The 20,373-nt window shown below is 36.4% G+C and overlaps 1 protein-coding gene across 7 annotated transcripts in view; it reads right to left on the reverse strand.

Moving 5' to 3' along the window:
• Nucleotides 1-3,243: 3,243 nt before the first annotated feature.
• Nucleotides 3,244-20,373, reverse strand: part of Eps8 (EGFR pathway substrate 8, signaling adaptor) — a 161,587-nt gene continuing 144,457 nt past the window's right edge. For all 7 annotated transcript variants that reach the window (XM_076854152.1, XM_076854154.1, XM_076854151.1 and 4 more), the window contains 4 exons: nt 14,184-14,406; nt 6,615-6,795; nt 5,546-5,675; nt 3,244-3,376 (listed from right to left, as the gene is read on the reverse strand). In XM_076854152.1, the coding sequence (XP_076710267.1) occupies nt 3,263-3,376; nt 5,546-5,675; nt 6,615-6,795; nt 14,184-14,406 (648 nt within the window). In that variant the 3' untranslated portion in view covers nt 3,244-3,262. The remainder of the gene's footprint in view (nt 3,377-5,545; nt 5,676-6,614; nt 6,796-14,183; nt 14,407-20,373) is intronic.

Genomic DNA, 20,373 nt, shown 5'->3' on the forward strand with positions numbered 1-20,373 from the left:
GAGATGAAAAATTACAATGGAAGTAATAAAATCAGATTAGAAGTTGCACGAAAAAAAAAGATTAGTGAACTTAAAAAGGTTCGTGAATAGAAACTGTTCGGAATGAAACACAGAACGGGGAACAACTGGATAAAAAATTAATAGCATCATTGAGCTTGGGAAAACTTCATATGCCCTACAATATACAAAATTCTAGTCTCCTGAGGAGAAGCAGCAGGAAGAACAGGGAAAAAAAAAGATAATGGCTGATTATTTTCCAAATGTAGTAAACACTATAAGAACAAGCAGAAAATGACATAACAGCATACCATAATCAAATGGTTGAAAATCAGCCTGCTGATATTCACTTTGGCACCAACAGTTATTGCCAGCAATGGGTGATTTGTTTTTACTCCCACATTTCAGGTTCCAACAGCATGATTAGCCCTCAGAGATAGCCATCAACTGGCCAGAATTCCCTCCTCACATGTTTCTCTGAGCTGCACAGGGAGGCTCTCCTCCATGCTCCTGAGATACCAGCACCTACCACACAGCACCTCCTCTTCATGGATCCAAGTAGATCTAAGTGGATCTTCATGGATTTAAGCTTCTTCTCATGCCCTTCTTCTAAATGCTGGTAAAAAAAATAACCCCTTTGCTCCCAATACCTAGGAGTGGGATCTGCTTTCTATTTAAGCCTTCTGTGATCTCTCTCTGTTCTGTTTTTATCTATTTAAACAATTCTTCATATTAAATGCCCTGTTACATATTTTCAAATTACAAAGGATGATTGTATCACATTAGAAAAAGTCATAAACTTCTTAATTGTTGTTGCATGGAACTTCAAACACACATAGAAGAGTAGGTACAGAGGCTAAGCAGCCAGAAGTTGGAATGAGTTGGAACTGAGTTATTCTCTCAGCTTCAAATCCACACCTTTATTATCATCTTCATGATTTGGGGCTTTACCAGGTGAATGCCTCAAAGAATATGCTACAGGGAGAGAGAAGGCAGGAAGGGGAACAAGGGACTTCTCATTTCTGTTTTAATTCCTCTTTTTACCAACATCACCTTCACATTAGGTCTTCACTCAATAAGTGGCAAATGATTTGCAGCAGCAGTAGTTGGTTCAGGCTTCCAGTTTGTCTTCCCCTGCTCCAGAAATAGCTTCAATAGACAGCCAAGTAGAAGCCTGGTGGTATGCTCTCCTCAGAAGTCCACATCCTGAATCATGGATTTCCAAAACTATTTCCTCAATGTGGGAATTCTTTTGAATTCCTGAGGCAAGAGCATTTATGCTGTGCCTCCTTTCAGGTTTTTGATGTTTTGGGTTTTTTTTGTCTTGTTTTGTTTTGGTTTTCTTGCTTTTTGCCAGCTTTGTGGGCTCTTTACCCAAACTTTTCAAGTACTGGTGATCGAATTCCTCAGATGTCTGGATCCAAACTATACAGTGCCTCTCCCCAAAATTTTTAAATTCCATCAATCTCTCTTCTTTGTCCCCACAACTCTAAGTGAGGTAACTGCTTCCTGCAAGTATTACCTCTTTGATGCAATCCTTTGGTATTTTATAACATAAAGGCATACATTGCACCAATTATTTTATTATCAAGTATGCTACTTTTCACCCAAGTTATCCTAATGTTTTAATCTTATTATCTTCTGTCTTATTCCCATGTTTTCAGATAATTTCAATAAGCCTAAGGTATTTCTTAAGCGGTGCTTAAGAAATTTAAAAGACCTGAACTAATTTTACTCTGTCATCCTCATGTTCGCTGTACTTACTATAAGGGTCAGTAGGATAGAGACGCAAAGGTGGGAGATGAAAGACCCCCACATCCTTCATGTCCTGGGGAAGTTCAGCCTCTAAGAAGCTATAGCTTCTCATTTATAAAAATACAACTCACAGGGTTATTGTAGATATTGAGTCAAGAATTTACGAGGAAGCATTTATCAATTGTAAGAACAGTGTAAATAAATTTTCACCACTGTTACCAACTGTGACTAGATGGTAAAAGGTAAAGATGATGGATAAAGAGGTGAAAGAGGAGAAACAATGGAAGAAAATATTCTGGAGCAATTTCTACCCACTCAGAAATAGACTAGAACCTAGTTGTAGGTTTTCAAGTAACCAGTATTTTTTCCCATTCCATTCTATCTAATTCTCAGTCTACAGAGCAAAGATCGTTTTTGCCAGTAAGACAGAAGCCATTTGTTAACATACAGCAAATACTGTTTATTGTAGACTTTCCAGCTGACTCATGTGAAAAAGGCACTATGAAAAATTAATGAATCTAGATAATCTCTCTAAATGAATTTATGTTAAAATATACAACATTCTTACATAACATCTGCTTTATATATGTGAAATAATATAACATTTAATGACAAAAATTTTGTTTCCAAAAATAACATTTGTTGAAGGTTAGGTATCTTTCTTTTCTTTATCTAGAATCTTTCACAAGATTAAAGTATGTGTAAATTATATGTTTCTTATCACCAGAAAGACTTGACACAGACAATCATATGAAATGGCCCCAATATCCTTGAACTACTTATATCAATATTCATAACTGAGGCCTTCATTAGGCAAAATACTGTAATGCACACCAATGCAGGCTACTTCCTGTGATAGATTTTGAATGTATATGACCTCTTTCCACTTGTGCTTTCTTATATATAAGAACACAGTATACATAATAAGCAGAATATAAACTAAATCAAAATACAAGCTATGCAAGGAATTGCAATCAACAGAGCCATGACAAATGTTTTGAGAATGCTCCAGAGGTTGTTATTTGCATGTCTGAGGGCTGACTATACAGTTCATTTGATGCTTTAATTTTTAAACAGTTGGCATTAAGAACTTAAAATAAATCTAAATATTCTATCATTGAGCATGTCAGAGGAGAGACCCAAGAATGCAGAGGCCAGCCTCAGTGAGCTACACCATGCCTGACACCACATGTACAAAAAAATGAATTGTTTAGATTTTGAATCATGGACAATAAATTCCTACTTATACAATAAGATGGGGTGAAATAATTAATTGTTAAAGTAGGAAAAATATTCCCAAAGGTAAAAAAAAAATTCAGTCTAAAATGTGTCAGTTTTAATAAAAATAATGGGCCCAAAAGCAATTCCTCTGCTTACTCAGGTATTGTTTTTTATGGCAATAAATTATGTATACCAAGAAAAACAGATCTGACATTCCCTTCAAGGCTTCTTAAAACAAAGCATGTTGTAGTAATGCCAAGAAAGATGGAGTTTAAAAACAAACAACAAATTAGTGACTGCTTCCTTCATCAAAAGATTCCACTCCCGAATCACTAGCAGCAGCACTGATCTTTTCCTGTCGTCTTCGCATGATTTCTTGTAACTCAGAGCTGCCATTGCTATCCTGAAAAACAAACATGGTTCAGACAAGATGGTTACTGGTTTGTCTCAGCTGTTGGGCGTGTAACAAAGCGCCTCAGGGTGAAAGTCAACTGTGGTTTCTTGTAGTGTTTCTTCAGGAAAACTAATGGCTTCCCTGCACATAGGTGAAGCTTCTGGAGCCCACCAATATCCCATTAACACTGCCTGTCGATGGAATTCTGTCCCCATGTTTCATTTCAACATGATAGAGAAGGACCAATAGTGCACATCAAGTGCTCTGACTCTGGGGGTGGGGAGGGAGGGAGGGGAGGAGATATGTGTATAATAAGTATAATAACAGGGTAAATTATCAAAGAACCCTTTCTGGGTCAAACAAGACATGGTTTCATCTTCCTTTAAGGAGACATTGTTGGTGTTATTGTAGTACTGGAAACTGAACTGAGGGTAGCTTTACCACTGAGCTATATCCCCAGTCCTTTTTATTTTTGGAGACAGGGTCTTGCTAAGTTGCTGGAATTGGCCTCAAATTTGGATCCTCCTGCCTTAGCCTCCCGAGGTGCTGGGATTACAGGTATGTACCACTGTGCCCAGCTCCTCTGGATTTTAAAACAGGCCATAGTGGGCCCAGAACACACCAAGTTTCCCTTTATACCATTCTGACCCTCTAGGAAAATGCTGACTTTTCTCATCCCCAAGCCCTACCTGCTCTCCTTATTTTCTCATCAACAGAAGTCTCTGCCAACACAGGTGAGAAATCTAAAAGGTGAATGAGATTCAGGAGAAGGGTGAGGTGGAATGGTGGTTGAGGAACACGAGAAACCTCAAGTAGTCAGCCTCTGCCTCAATTCACACCCAGGGGAACGGGCAGCAAGAGAACACAATGAAGTGGCGGGAGGACAATCGACAATGACAGGCAGCTCTGGAATGCAGGAGTTCAGAATCTCAGGAATACAGATTTTTCTAATAGGTATATTAGAAAAGGGTACTTGAGAAGTAATTTATACATTCTTTTTAAAAAATTAAAATGTAAACCGGGCACAATAGTGCACACCTATAATCCCAGTGGCTCTGGAGGCTGAGGCAGGAGAATCTCAAGTTCAAAGCCAGCCATAGCAAATCAGTGAAGCACTAAGCAACTTAGCTAGACCTCGTCTCAAAATAAAAAAATAAAAAGGGCTGGAGGTGTGTGACTCAGTGGTTAGGCACCCCTGAGTTCAATCCCTGGTACAAAAAAAAATGTAGAGTAGTGACAACACTGCTTGAGAAAAGACATAATTCTTATTTGTGTTCAACATACAAAAAGCCATCATCATGTCCTGATAAAGATACCCCAAGATCAATGTCTTAGGGAAAACTTCCAAGGGGCATATAATAGCTCTTGATTAAGAATGCTTATAGGATTATATGCATGTAACTATTGTATACTGAGTTACTTAACTATTGAATTTATATAATATATCTGCTAGAAATAATTCTGTATCAATTTTATGCCAAAGCCTATATCTTTGAGTCCAAGCATAATTTTCATGAGATAGTAAGAGCTATGAGATGTAACCACTGGAAACCAGTACCTTTACATAGCCTATTTTAAGTAGAGGAGGAAATGAGAATCTTAAGTAAATCCAGTCTAGAAAACGTGTACTCTCCTTTCATACAGACAACTATGACTAAATAATTACTACTCAGGACTTACTGTTTTCAAGGATCTCTAGTTAATATTCTACCCCAATTATTTAGAAGTAAAACCAGGTTTAAGACACATAGCTAGGGTTTTAAGACTTTATAACCTACTAAGACCTCTAAACTAAATATTAAGAACAGGCAAAAGAGTTCTAGCCTCTTAAGGCATTTATGAACTCAGATGTGATTTTTTTTTATTTTGGCAAAATTAAAATTTCTATAGCAGTAGTTAATGCAATAAAACGAGATTAGCTTTTTGCTCAATAGCCAAAAGTATATGCTCAAGCTTTGTTATGTGAATATTTATAATAACTAATCTGCTTAAAAATGGTCATTGATGATCTCCTGTAAAATTTACAAAAGTTGAATCAAATTTAACTCAGCTTTTTAAGAAAGGAAAATTGGCCAATGTGGACCAGGATAGTTGTTTCCAGAGCTTTCAATTTGCAGTCCATACTCTTGACTAATGCAGGGGAAAAAAAAAAAAACACTTTGGGTTGTCAAATCTTACCTCTAATGCAGCTTTTTGTACAGTGATTTGGCTAAAGACTCTGGCCCCTTCAGGGCACACTGTTCTCAGTTCATCTTTGTTGAGAGAGAAAAGTTGCGCACCATTTAATACTCCAAGACTATTGACAGTCCTGAAATACAAAAATTTTAAAATCAGAGCATTAAAAATATTGCCTAGATAGAAATAAGAGACAAAATCTTCTATTTCTGCTAGTAATGTTTTCGTAAGAGTTTCATACATGGAAACTCTTATGAAATGTCACTTCAGTGCTTGGTTAAAGGCAATGACAAGGAACTTTCATGATCAAGACCCAGAGGCTATACAAGATGACCGATTGTGAAGCATCAAAAAGGAGCCAATTGGGTTTAGTTTTACTATTGTTTAACATAAATTCCTTAAAATTGGGTGTTTCATAGCAGGAATAGACAGCTTTCAAGTTATGAGGCAACTGACTAACCATTATTGTACCTTTCAGTTGTGCTGAATGAGTTTATAAAATGTCAGGCTTCTTAGAATATGTATTATTCAAAGATTTCATTGTATCAAATAGACATAAAGGGTCTTTAGACTTTTAGATTTTTAGATACATAGGACCTTTATTATGGACTTAGCTAAAAGAAAAGCACTATTAAGATTTTAATTGATGACAGGTAGTCAACTGCTTTATTATTTTCCTGAGACACTATACCCTGCAGCAGGAGGAAACCTATGCTACATGTCATGTCTACATGATCTGAGGAGTTTCCTTAAGATCACAGTCCTACCCTAGTGTAACCTGATGAGAGAAAGAGAGCTACTACCAGAGTTCCCAGGGGCTGACAGCTGTGTAAGGGACCAATGACGAACAGATTCTACCAACAAGAAAAAGGTGGCATCAACTCATAGTTATTTCTACTGTGTCTCCCATGTTTTTTCCTTTTTAGCTATGTATAGTCACTTCCTAAGTATGGAACAAAGAATGCAGTCTTGGCTTTTATATTTTTTAGCCATTTGTGAAATGTATATGACTCAATTGAAAATAAGGCATGCTTCACACAAAGAACTACAAAGGATCTAGAGACACACTTACACAGGGTTAAACCCTTTTGACTGTAACCATGTCTTCACCTCCTCGGGTGTGGAATCATAGGTGATGTTGACAACTGGCACATTCTGCCGTGGCACGTGGAACTTCTTCTGAGCAGCACTCCGACCAATGGTCAGCCTATGGATGAGCTCATCCTGTACTTCCTCCATCTGAGACTTCCTTCCTAGACACCAATAGAAAGCAGGATATGTTTGAAAATCCCTAACATTATGTCCCTCTTTCTAGACCCCAATCCCAATGATCCTTTGACCCCAATTGGTTCACAATCTAGGGCTCCGACCATCTTCCCAGTATAAGCTCAATTACCAAAATAACTCCCTGGCTCCTCTCCTCTCTTCATTGTACTCGTCTGGTAAAGCCTCAGCCCCAGTGAATCCACCATCCTGCATACTCTAGGCCTGCACAGCTGTCAAATGGTCCCATGTTAAATTCACCACTATTACAGTGGTGACCCTGAAGGATCTGCTCAAATCCCTAACAGTGACACTACACTTCCTTAGAGCTTCTCAATTAGGGACAGTTTCAATGCCAGGGACATTCGGTAATGCCTAGAAATATTTTTGGTTGTCACAGCCGAGGGTAGTAAAGAGGGAAGGCTGCCACAGCCACAGTGGCTGGAGGCCTGCAATATGCAAAACATCCTCCAGGGCATAAGCCAGCCTCCCACCACAGGGCCCAGGTTGAGAAACCTCACCTAAACCACATATAGCTACACACTGACCCAATTATTAATATCTGACCCAATTATTTAATAACTTCTACTTTCTCTGTAAACATCCAGCTCTATTTCCTAATCCTCACCCTCAAGATCTCACATCCTAATTTCTTTTGCGGGGGGAGGGGGGGTGCTGGGGAGACACCAGGGATTGAACTCAGGGGCACTCAGACACTGAGCCACGTCCTCAGCCCTATTTTGTATTTTATTTAGAGACAGGGTCTCACTGAGTTGCTTAGCGCCTCACTTTTGCTGAGGCTGGCTTTGAACTCAAGATCCTCCTGCCTCAGCCTCCCAAGTGCTGGAATTACAGGCATGTGCCACCATACCTGGCTCACATCCTAATTTCTGAATGAAATAATGGAGTTAGAAGAGAACATCCACACCTCCCCTAGTGGTTCTTCTTCCTCCCCACATACCTTTGCCCATTATATTACAGATGAACTGTGTCCATGCTCCAGGGCCAACCCATCTATGTACACCAGGCACCAAATTCTCTGCCTATTCAAATACTTTGGCATCAATATCCCCCTTTTCTAAATCATCAGCTCATTGAAATATGCTACAATTTACCTATTATTTCTCTTACCTTTAGATAAGTCTTTACTAGGTCACCTCCCAACTGCCATCCGTTTCTCTGCTCCCTTGTAAGCAAAATTCCATGAAGCATCACCTACTTTAGCTTAATCCATTCCTATTTTTCCATTTTCTTAGATTCACTGCAATTCAATTCCTCTCTCTACTACACTTTGTTAAACTTGTAGCCAGTTCCTTCCCAGCCATAATCTCATTTAACCCGTCAGCAAAGTTTGAAGCCAGAGATTCCTCCTTGAAACACTTTCATCTTGGGGTCTCCAGGACTTCACACTCTCTTGATTTTCCTCCCGCCTTCCTGGTAACTCCTTTTCAGTATCTTCCTCTGAATGGTCTCATCTCTGAAACTTAGTAATGTTAAAGTACACCAGGAAAAAAACTGTGCACCTCTTCTCTGCCTATACACACTCCATCAATGATCACTGTGCCTCATCTCATTTAAAAGCTGATGACTACCAAACTATTGCTCCAGTTGTTATGGTTTAAATATGAGCCCCCACCAAAGCTCATTTGTTAGACAATGCAAGGACTTTCGGAGGTGAAATGACAGAGCCTTAATCTAATCAATGAATTAATCCACTGATATGGATTAATTAGGTGCTAACTGTAGACAGGTAGGGTATGGGTGACAGTATGTCACTGGGGGAGTGCCTTTGAGGTTCATATTTTGTCCCTGGTGAGCAGGGCATTCTCTCTTTGCTTTATGTTTTCCATTTCCTGAGCTACCTTCCTCCTCCACACTCTTCTGCCATGATCTTCTGCCTCTCCTTGAGCCCAGAGCAATGGAGTTGGCTATCTATGGACTAAGACCTCTGACATTGAGAACACCAAATAAATTTTTCCTTCTCTAAAATTGTTCTTGTCAGTTCTTTTGGCCATGGTAGTGAAAAAGCTGACTAAAACACCAGTCCTGACTGCTACTCAGAAGTCTAGATTCACATGTTAACTTGCCTACTTAATATATTCATTGGATATCTATTAACTCTCTGAAATATATCTCAAATATAATTTTTCTTACCTGAATTCTTAATTTTCTTCCTGAAGTTTTCTTTTATTAAGATTCTGGACTTATTTTTAGACTTCCTAGCTCAGTAAATTCTATCTTTCCAGTTTCTCTAGTTAAAAATACCATGGAATTACACTACACCTAATCCATCCTAATCTCTGCCTATTAGAATCAAGTCTAATCTACTCCATTCCCTGATCCTCACCCTCATGATCTCATTTAATGGTAGGAATATCCTGTTAGTACCACCATCAAAATATATTCTAAATCCAGAGCTGGGGTTGTGGCTCAGTGGTAGAGCGCTTGCCTCGAATGTGAGGTACTGGGTTCGATCCTCAGCACCGCATATAAATAAATAAAATAAAGGTCCATCAACAACTAAAAAGAATTAAACACACACACTTCAAATCCAGTGATGGAGATGTAGCTTAGTGGTAGAACACTTTTCTAGCATGTGTAAGGCCCTGGGTTCAATTTCTAGTATTGCCAAAATAAAAATAAATGTATCTATCTAGATAGACAAGAAAGATGGATAATCTCCCAAATCCAAATAATTCTCCTGAATTCCCTACTCTAGTTCACAATGGCTTCCCTGGTGCTTTCAAATTTAAAGGCCATTCCAGCCTCCTTAGCCTGAAATGTTGTCCCCTAAATATCCAGAGGGTTCCTCCTTCCTCTCCTTCAGATATCCCCTGAGCTATTTAAACTGTAGCCACTCCCTCCCCCAACAGCATTCTCCATTTATAGAGCTTATATTATTCTCCAAACTAACACTCTAATATTCTCTTGATATGTCACTGTATATCTATCTCCTTTCATTAAAATGTAAGCCTGAGGACAAAAAGAGATTTTCCCTGTTTTGTTTAATTCTATATCCCCAGTACTTGGGAAATGTAGTGATTCCATAAATGCTTACTGAACAAATTAATGAAGGAGGCATTCTCCTGAATTTTTCACTGAGAGAGACCTTGCAAATCATCATATACAAACCCCTTAAATAACCAGATGAAAAAATGGAGGCCAAACAGAGAAATGATCTGTCCAAGTCACATTGTTAATTAGAAATAGAATTTAGCTAGAACTACATGTTCTGACTTTCAGCTCAGACCTGTTTTATGGTCCGAGTCATTGAGACTACCTTTGATTAATTTCACTACTGTCCTTCTCCCCCAGCCATTTATGCTTCTGGGGAAGATGCATGGTTGAACTACCACTTTGAGGAAGCCAGGGAAAAAAGCAAGTATAAGAATGTGAATAATGTGTTTGCGTGTGCATTTTTAAAGTGTGTGTATACATACATCAGTACATTATGTGTATATTGTTTTCAAGAATTAAAAACAATATTTGTATATTGTTTTCAAAATGTTAAAAACAAAATTACTGATACAGTAATCCAATTAACTAATCAACTTGGGAAGTAGCAATGATCTGCTCCCTCAGGGAGGTTTTTGTGACCATTATTACATTGTTGTTCTACACCTTTTTCTTTTCTTTTCAGGTAAAATGTTTTAGAAAGTGTTTGGTATCCCTGTAAAATAAGGGAAAAGTGTGAAATAATCACATAGCATTATTTCAGTCTAATTTTTTAATACCTTGAGTATTTAGGAAACCTTTTTTAGAAGTCAAAAGAAGAAAAGAGGGAGGGAAGAGGCAAAGAGAAAAAAGGAAGAAGTACAAGATAAAGTGAGAAAAAATACTATTGATTACTGTATTTAAGTATCACATCACCTGCATTTCATTAGATGATTCTTAAATTACTACATTATACAGCGTATGAGTCTGTCTCAAAGGAATTTTTAAAAAGTACCACCACACCAAAGGATTTATTTTCTCACACACTGACTTAGCCACCACACTGAGGATCACCAGTCTGTGGTATAGTCTTCTTCCAGGAAATACAAAAAGCCTCTTTCTAACATGCTCCTGGCTTTTGGTTTCCATTTTCAATGTTCAAGCACACAACAAATCAGACTAACTTAACACCTCTTTCTAAAATAACAGTTCTGATTACAACAGATTAAACTCAAATAGAAGGACTAACATTTCAATAGTGATAAGTGTAGAATCTTTGTGGATTCTGCGATAAACCAATTCAAACAGTTTATATGACACATGGCTCCCAGCAGCTACTCTAAATAGGTAACACACAGTCACACAGCAGCAAAGGAGTTCTTAACTGTGGCCATTTGTTGTATTTAAAAAATAGGCATGATGGTTCTTGTCCACCATGGCTATTCGATAACATTTTTATGGGTATTCACTTTCTAGTTACTCCTATTTTATTTTTATGAGAGGTTTAGGCAAAAAGCAGAGAATGTATACAGCATAAATGGGCATTTTTGAGATAAATCTGGCTCTCCAATATACACACAATTAAACATGTCTGTTTGATTCTAAATGATTGTTACCAAGTTCTAATATTCATTGAGAGAAAAAAAGTCCTCGAATGAGTGATATTAAGAAATAAATAAGTTTTATAAAAAATTACTTTTGTTTAATGTCAAACTATACCTTTGAGATACTTTAAAAAAGAACTTCACAAAAGTAATTGCAAATTTTATTATTTTAAGGAAATAAGTGTATGTATTAATTTGGGGAGAGATGTTTATATTTTATAATCCAACGTCATCCTTTTACTTATGAAAAACAGACTTGAAAATGATGAGTTACAATTATCAAGAGAGTTCTCTATCTTTAAAATATTCTAACTATGCCTCTTTCCCATTAGTTTATTCTTAGCTTCTTAGAGTTGGACAAAGAACAAACTGTTCCAATCCACATACTGTTCCAAATAGGGACTGGATGCTTATGAACTCTGACCGTAGGCCTGGAAAAAAGAGGATTATGGTGTCAAAGATTATTGTGCTGACCTAACAAAGGAGGGAAATGTCACAAACTTGTGGGAAGAATGAAGAAAGGAATAGTCATTTCCTTAAGAGGAAAGTTTTCCTTAGGGAAATCAATAAAATATTTATAGAACTTTCTCATCTCGAGGCTGAGGCTGTGGCTCCGTGGTAGTGCACCTGCCTGGCATGTGTGAGGCACTGGGTTCAATTCTCAGCCCTGCATATAAATAAATAAATAAATAAAATAAAGATCTAAAATAATAGAAAATAATAAAGCAACTAAAAAATATTTTAAAAAACAAGAACTTTTCATCTTAAAATTACTATTTTAGTGTCTTTGTAAAAACCATCTTTTTGAAAAATCCACATGTAGCACATTATATTTTATTATGGTTATTCACACTTACACATAGTCATACACACAGTTGTTTTTGCTGAACAGAAAGAGCTAAATGCTTTTGTAAAATTTCATTTTTCCTTTAGTTTTCTGGTAAGGTCAAGATATGAATAAGAAGATATTTAAATCAGCTACACCCTGGGAGAGAAAGTAATATATAAAAGTAGGCTTGTGCTTATTGTACTTAACCAGAATTTCCAGAAGTTAAATAGTAATAGTTTTAGTTCTTTTTTAAATTGTTTCTATCAAGAATGATCACAACGGAGCCAGGCACAGTGGTGCACACCTGTAATCCTAGGAACTCGGGAGGCTGAAGCTGATGGATTACATATTTGAAGCCAGCCTCACTCAGCAACTTAATGAGACCCTGCCTCAAAAAAAAAAAATAAAAATAAAAAGATGGAGGTATGAAGCTGGGGATGTGGCTCAGAGATTAAGCACCCCTGAATTCAATCCCCAGTATAAAAAAATAATCATAACAAAATAGATATGGCTAAAACTTACTAAAATGAAAAAAACAGTAGGGTGAAAAGGATTTGAGATTTTAGTTTTTAATATGAATCAGGTGTCTGATCTCAGCAATAAAGTTAATATTTGAATATGTGTGTCTGGAAGTCAGAAATGAGATCTGGTTTGAAGAATAAGCTGGGAATTGTTCTTTCTCCACAACATAAAGTATTCAAAAAATGGAAACAGATTGAGCATTTATAGTAAAAGTATATTTATACATTCATATGGAGAAAAGAATACAAAAACTTCAAAGTCCCAAATTGACAGAACTAGATATATCCATTTTACACACACACACTCACATGCACATACTCATCTTTCTATATGAAATGTCTTCCTGGCCTCTAGTTTTCCAAGAGTTGTATATGACAAGTATAGGCAAAGCAAAGTAATATTACAATTCTTTAAGAACAATTTGGATAAAAAATATTTTAAAAAAGAAAAAATGGTATACTACAAAGTAAAATAAAAACTACCTAGGATTTACCTCAGTTTTCAAAACTTCCTGTTCTTTCCAATACTAACAAACATAATTCAAAGTTGGCTAGATTGTCTTTTGTGTCTTTTCTGTCAGTGTATTTAAATTGGTTTTCATAGAAACCATTCTATAAAAAATAAAATTTACATTTATGAAAATATGAACCAAACCTACAGTCTAAATTACATGAAATCTGAATTTGAAGGGTATGTTTGAGATCATTTTTGGCAGACAATTATAGTAAGCTAGTGAGATTGTGCATTTGAGAATAACAGATATGAGAAACAGAAAAGAGGAAAACAATGATGACAGCAGAATATATCTACTGACTGCTTATAATATATCACACGGTAGTCAAATCAACCAGACTTTCAACCTCAGCACGGGTGATATTTTGGACCAAGTAATCCTGTTGAATGCAGCTGTCCTGTGCATTACAGAATGCTGCTAAACATCTCTGGCCTATGCCCACTAATGTCAGTAAACATGCCCCAGATGATATCAAATGTCCCCAGGGGAAGGGAGAGAAAGGTAAAGTCACCTCTGGCTGAGAAGCACTGGACTAAACACTGAACATGGATTATCACTGAATTTGCACACTCATTCTATGAAAGCAGACACCATTATTTTTGTCCCCACTGTTCAGACACTAAAATACAAAGAGGATTATTCAATTGTTGAAGGTCACAGGGCCAGTTAGTGATGCTTTGGTATACAAATTCTAGTATATGGAACTCCTGAGCAAGCATTCAACTGCCACAAGATTGGAATATGTGTAGAAATACTTATAGGAGAGAATGGAGGGAACTTCCTGCTAATCAGAGTTTTTAAACAATGAGAAACGAGGTGAAAAATCTCCTTAATCTATGAAGCCCATGCAAGTATAAAGGGGTACAGTTCATATTTAATAATATCTAGTAACAACTGAATCAAGAATAAACAATATTTTACTTCACAGTGCTTTTAATTCACAGAAAAAACTTTTTTGCCTCCCTGGAAACTTACGGTCCACGGGCAGTTGTTTGTGTCTCTGGCTGTCTCGCACAATGCTACCACCACTGTCACTGGAGCTGCTGTTCTGACGTGCTACATTTGCTGGGACCTTTGACACAGGAACAGGTGCTGGTACAGAAGGTGGAAGGGGGACAGGAACAGGAGCTGGCGTTGGAGGAGGTGATGGGGCAGAAGGAGTATCAGCTGGTCTTGGACCATACTCCATCCTTTGTTTCTATAAAATGACAAATAATTAACTTGAAATTTTTGAAAAGTACCTATATTTAGAAAATAAATTATACATTGACAGGACATCATCTGCTATTTATTTTAAGCTTATTTGCAAGTCTATAATAATTTTGCTTATGTGTATGCATACATACACACACTTCTGATCCTATATAGTGAATAATAATTAAAAATAAGCTTTTAAACATTCTACATATTTGTTCAAGGTCAACATGTAAGTATAACAAGTAACAATGATACACCAAGAGCAAACAGTATTATAATAATAAATGTCAAGAAAACTAAATTTGGTCTTGGACTTATACAAGATCAGGATAGATCAAATGACTTCTGGTTTTACAGAAAATAATTACTAGTAATTTCAATGGCACTGGAAATCAATGTCAATAGCATTAAGCATCACTTGCTCCTTATTTTAAATATATACATAAGTAATTTATTAAGGAGAGGAGCAATGTTCTCATAAGGACTATGCTCTAAAATAAATAATTTTTAAAACATTGATCTCAATTATTTCAAGATATAACACTTTCTGCCACAATCTCCATTCTAATTTATTAAAATCAAAATTTTTCTTGTTAAAATGAATATGTTGTAGGGTGGATGTTGTGAGGATACAGACATGGTCTTCAGGGCTGGGGTGCAGCTCAGTGGTAAGCTCTTGCCTGGGATACTCAAGGTCAAGGGTTTGATCCACAGCACCACACACACAAAATATATATTTCCAAACTACATTGTTATATTGTGTGCATGTATGACTATTTGACAATAAATTCACCATTATGTACAACTACAATGTACCAACAAGAAATACTGAGGAAAAAAAAAGTTATGGTCTTTGGTTAATGTGGATGACTGCAACTCACAAACTATAAAAAAAGGGTATGTGGGGATTTGTATTTAAAAAGGCAGATGTGATTAAAAATGAACAATGCTTCTCAATAATTTTTAAACCATAAATATTGGCTATTATAAAACAGTATATATATATTCCTTACTAAAAAACACAACAGTTAAAACTTTAAATCTAAACAAAATAATTTTAACTAATAAATAACTGCACTTGTAAGAGGCTCCAAATTCTCAAAAGGCACATCTTCTTTTTAGAATAAAAGAGAGTGATGCCTTATAATTGAGGTATGATTTAAATACTGCGGTGATACAATTTAATTATTCTAAAGTTTAGGATTAATATATAAAATGCAATAAGACCTTTTGGCAATCTGGTCCTTTGATTAGAACAGTATTTATTTCTACATTTTAAATTGGCCCAAATATAAGGTAACATTGATTTCAAGTGATTCCTCCTCCCCAACTTCCACAGAAATAAAAAACAAACACACACACCACATTTCAAAATTAAAATTACTCAGAAAACAACATGCTGGCCTTCATCATGACTGTCTTCACAGCAAATGAACAGCACCTGTGGAACTGCACGGGGAGGAGCCTGCGTTCTCCTGAGGCATCTCTTAAAAGCCAACACTTGCCAACCAGCAGGGTGGGGAAGGTGGGAAGGGAGTAACGCAAGGATGGAAGCAGAACTGAAAGAGGCCATTATAATGCTGCCAAGTACTGGGGGAGACAGAGGGCAGAGAGGACACAGGCAGCAAGGGAAGAAGAAAAAGCGAAGAGGGGCAAGATTCTGTCATGAAGTTAGATGGGACAGAAACAGATTGCTAATTCCCCCAGCATTCAAGACCTGAAGCATTTCTAATATAGAAATAATATATTAGAATGCATTATTATTATTATTATTACTATACTCCACAAAATATTCTTCCTATATTTGGGCCAATAAGATATTTAAAGCAACCAAAATACCGCAAACATCACCAAAACTCAATACTTAGCACACACCAAAGTCACCTCAAAATATATTCAATGTTCCCTTGACCAGAATATTCTTTGCAAGTAATTTCATAAAGGGTTAATGAGTTCTCACATTAATGTTTCAAAAGTGTCAGAGTTTATTGTTTATAAAGCTTAAATAAACCAAAAAGCGATAGTTCTGCATTGCACGATATGATTCATATTTTCTGCTTTCATAAAAAACAAGAACAGCCAGTGTTTTGCTATCCATCAAATAATGTATGAGAAACTGAATACACTGTATGTTATTGTCACAATCGAGCCTAAAGACAGGCTCATCAAATGTTCTGTGCCTCACGTCGTTATCTGTCACTGCTATATAACACAACTTTATTGGTATGATCTAACAGAACAAGAGATTTTTTAAAAAATAAAACCAATATAAAAATATCCAAGCCCATGTGAAAATTTTTCATGATTTATATCATATTTACTTGCATATTTTCCTTTTTCTCCTCCTGCCTTATGCTTCCAACTTCTGACATGAAAAACAAGAAAAAGTGTCTTCCTTGTGCTAAGAAGGCAACCAAGACAGCCATTCTGTGGACTGGTTGGTAAGCCATGACATAGAGGAAGCAGAATCAGTATTGATTGCTGACATCACTTTTGTTTCCCTCCCTATCTTTTTCACTTTACCTACTGTTCAACTTCTGCCTCTTGGCTGTTTCTGCTTGAAGGTTACAGAACTGATGACTTCAATGCGCCATCAACTTATGGAAAGTCTTAGAGGGAAAAAGCACTCTGAGCTATTTCCTCCTGTGCCAAAGGTTCTGGAGCTCCAAATACAGATGAAACCTTGACCAACTCCTTCTAGTTGCCTGTGACTTTCTTAGTAATTAGCACTGAAAGTCTCACATTCCACAAACCCCTCAGCTTCAGACAAAGCTCTCAGCTTGGCAGCCTGGGGTGGACCCATGTTTGCACCATGAACAGTCATTTCCTAACTCTTACCCATTTTTTCTCACAAATATAGAGTTCTGTTCAAGACAAAATCTCTTCTTTTGTCTTTCTCTGGAAGAAGTTAGAATTACTAGACCTCATAGGAAATTTACTTTCTTATTCATAATTAAGTTGGAATGAGTCACTTTGATTTAGCAATGAAAGCTGAGTGAGAATTCTCAAGGGTTAAAGTTACTGAGAGATGAACTCCTGATTCATGCAAGACACTACTTCAGGAGGGAAATTATGCAAGTAACAAGTCCAAAAAAGCCATTAAAATTGAATTGTTTTTGAAATTTTAACCTTCTCTGAATTACACATTTTTCTCTAAACTTGGTCTCTCTGGAACTCTGCAATGAAAACTAAGCACAGCTGGAACATTTGGAGGGTGTTAAGTCCAGAGATTGAATCCAAAAAATTATATTAAAAGAATTGCCAGGAGGGAACGAGTGTGGGTTACCTCTGAGAGCTCGCCAAGTAATTGCTATTAGGAAAACGGAGCAAATCACATTAAATGAGAAAATTAACACAGTAGATGGAACTAAAATAATATCAATTATAATTTACATAAAATATCAGAAAACAGGAACAAATTGGTTTTTGACAGTAAAATTACTTGCCCACGAATCAACCAATGAAGGAGGTTTTACATTTATATTACTCTTATCTAGCCATGTAAAACTAATCACATAAATTATACCAAAAGATAAACAGTTTAGAGTAGTATTTCAGTAGTAACTATTTGTGCATTAATCTGTTAAATATTAAAATATATATTAATTTTATTCTAATAGCTTATAAAGTATACAATTAGAATACATTAAATGTAAGATAAATTCTTATCTAATAGTTGACTTTATAAAAGGAAATATACATCATGGCATAATTTTAGTTTTGAACTTGAAAGCATATAATTGTGTGCATGTGTATGTTGGACAGTAATTATATATTTTAGAGTGGGTATTATTCAAACTGTCACAAAAAATATATGGGGAAATGTCAATACATGAGGCAGAATAAAAAGTAACCATCCTTAAGGTAAAATATATATAAATAGAGAATAAACAGTGGTTACCAGGGTGGCGGGGGAGGGAGGAACTAGGGAGATTCAGGACATGTGATGCATAGTGGTGAATATGAAGGATGAACATATAGGAAGATCTAATGTGCGATTCGAGGGCCCTAGTTAATTAATCATAGCATATTCAGCATTTTTCCTGACTGGGTAGACTATTGCTGTTCTTGGAGGAAATGGGAAACTATATGATATCAGGGATGTATTAATTTGTTTTACTACTATAACTATTTTGCTATTAACTATATGACTGCATATATATTTTTCCTCTTATAACATTATGTTGCATACTTTAAATATACACAATAAAGTTTGCTTAACCAACAAAAAAGTAAACCCTGTGTCTAATTACTGAGCTTAGTCTTCTGAGATGAATTTTTTTAAAAAAAGAAACTTTAAAGAACTGCGTATTATCAGGAAATAGGTCTGGCTGGAAGAACATGAAGGCATCATTAAAAAAAATGATCACTCTCTGTCCAATATTTTCTGGCTATCAGGATTGACTTTAAAACACAAAGCATGTACAATGTGCTGATTAGTAGTGTTGGTTGCTCATTAATTCCCTTTAGAAAATATTTCCACCCTTAATTTAGGGATATTTACACACGCACATAAGAAAAACAAATTCTGTATCCGTACTGGATTGTGGAGGCCATATAACATGACTCCTACTTTACAACCAAACAAGCTGAAACACAGAAAAATACAATTCTCTCTTTAAGTTTCCACAACTGCATCGTAGCAGAACCCTCAACTACCAACACACAGATTTGGACTTTTCCCAGTATCATAATAGCAAGGAAAGAGAGAATAAGAGAAACTGTGTTGAATTCACAAGACCACAAAGACTGGACATTCACAATTAGCTGAATGTTAGTAGAGTAAGAATATCTGTAATAGTAATAACAAGGCTAAATACTTAATAAAAGACTTTTTTTTATCATTGGGTGTATTAGAAATAAGAGCAGGGGAGGAGGTGATTTCTGCTCCTGACACACAGCACAAGAATCTCTATGACAAAGGGTAGTTTTAGTAGATGCACAGTCACTAGAATTCTGGGAATCAAGTCAGAAGAAATATTAGGAAACTGTATGGTAGGTAGATTCCAAGTGGAGAGAAAGAACCCAGGATGTCCATCTGCTACCCAGCCAAACTACCACAAAACCGTAGAATGTACTGTAACAAACTTTTAAAACATCAAAAGCCATGTCATTTCTCCATAATTTCTCATAAGCATTTACTTCTCTTCCCTGTGGTTTTGTTCAATTTTTAAATTTTCCTGTATCTTTTGTAAATTCTTTATTATCTTCCTCTTTATTTTTAACACCATTGAAGCCACAGGGAAAACACATTAGGTGGGAATGGCTGTCTTCAGAGAGCTGTGAAAGATCACTCCAAATGTGAGGATGTTAAATAGCCTGGACTCTCAGGGAACGCAGGTGACAATTCAACACCTACTCACTGCCAGTGCCAGGTAGGAACATCCTGCCATCGGAACAGAATTTCTGACAGAAACTGCATGAACAATTAGCCTTTTACCCCAAAAGTTCTGCAATCCATATACACTTCTTCTTTAGCACAAATGTAAAATTTTGGATGAAAATAAGAGACATAACTGTGTATATTTTAAAAATACAGACATTACATGGAAATAGTTTTCCACCACTCACAAGATATCCACTTTCTAAGTGAATCATACTATTTGGGTTATTTTCTAAATTTTTTTGGAAGGGGGGTACCAGGGATTGAATTCAGGGGCACTTGACCACTGAGCCATATCCCCAGCCCTTTTTTGTATTTTATTTAGAGACAGGGTCTCACTGAGTTGCTTAGTGCCTCACTTTTGCTGAGACTGGCTTTGAACTCCCCATTCTCCTGTCTCAGCCTTCCAAGCTGCTAGGATTACAGGTGTGCGCCACTACAGCCAGCTCCTAATTTTTAAGTGAAAGAATGGGCAAAATCCAAGAAATGGATACATAAGTAACAATCTAATTCTAAGAATTATGACTTATCAAATCAACTATTAATCACAGTATAATGCATGGTAAAGCTCTTCTGAGAAAATGT

Source organism: Callospermophilus lateralis, chromosome 4 (assembly GCF_048772815.1).
Source record: "Callospermophilus lateralis isolate mCalLat2 chromosome 4, mCalLat2.hap1, whole genome shotgun sequence".
In the NCBI taxonomy this organism is placed as follows: domain Eukaryota; kingdom Metazoa; phylum Chordata; class Mammalia; order Rodentia; family Sciuridae; genus Callospermophilus; species Callospermophilus lateralis.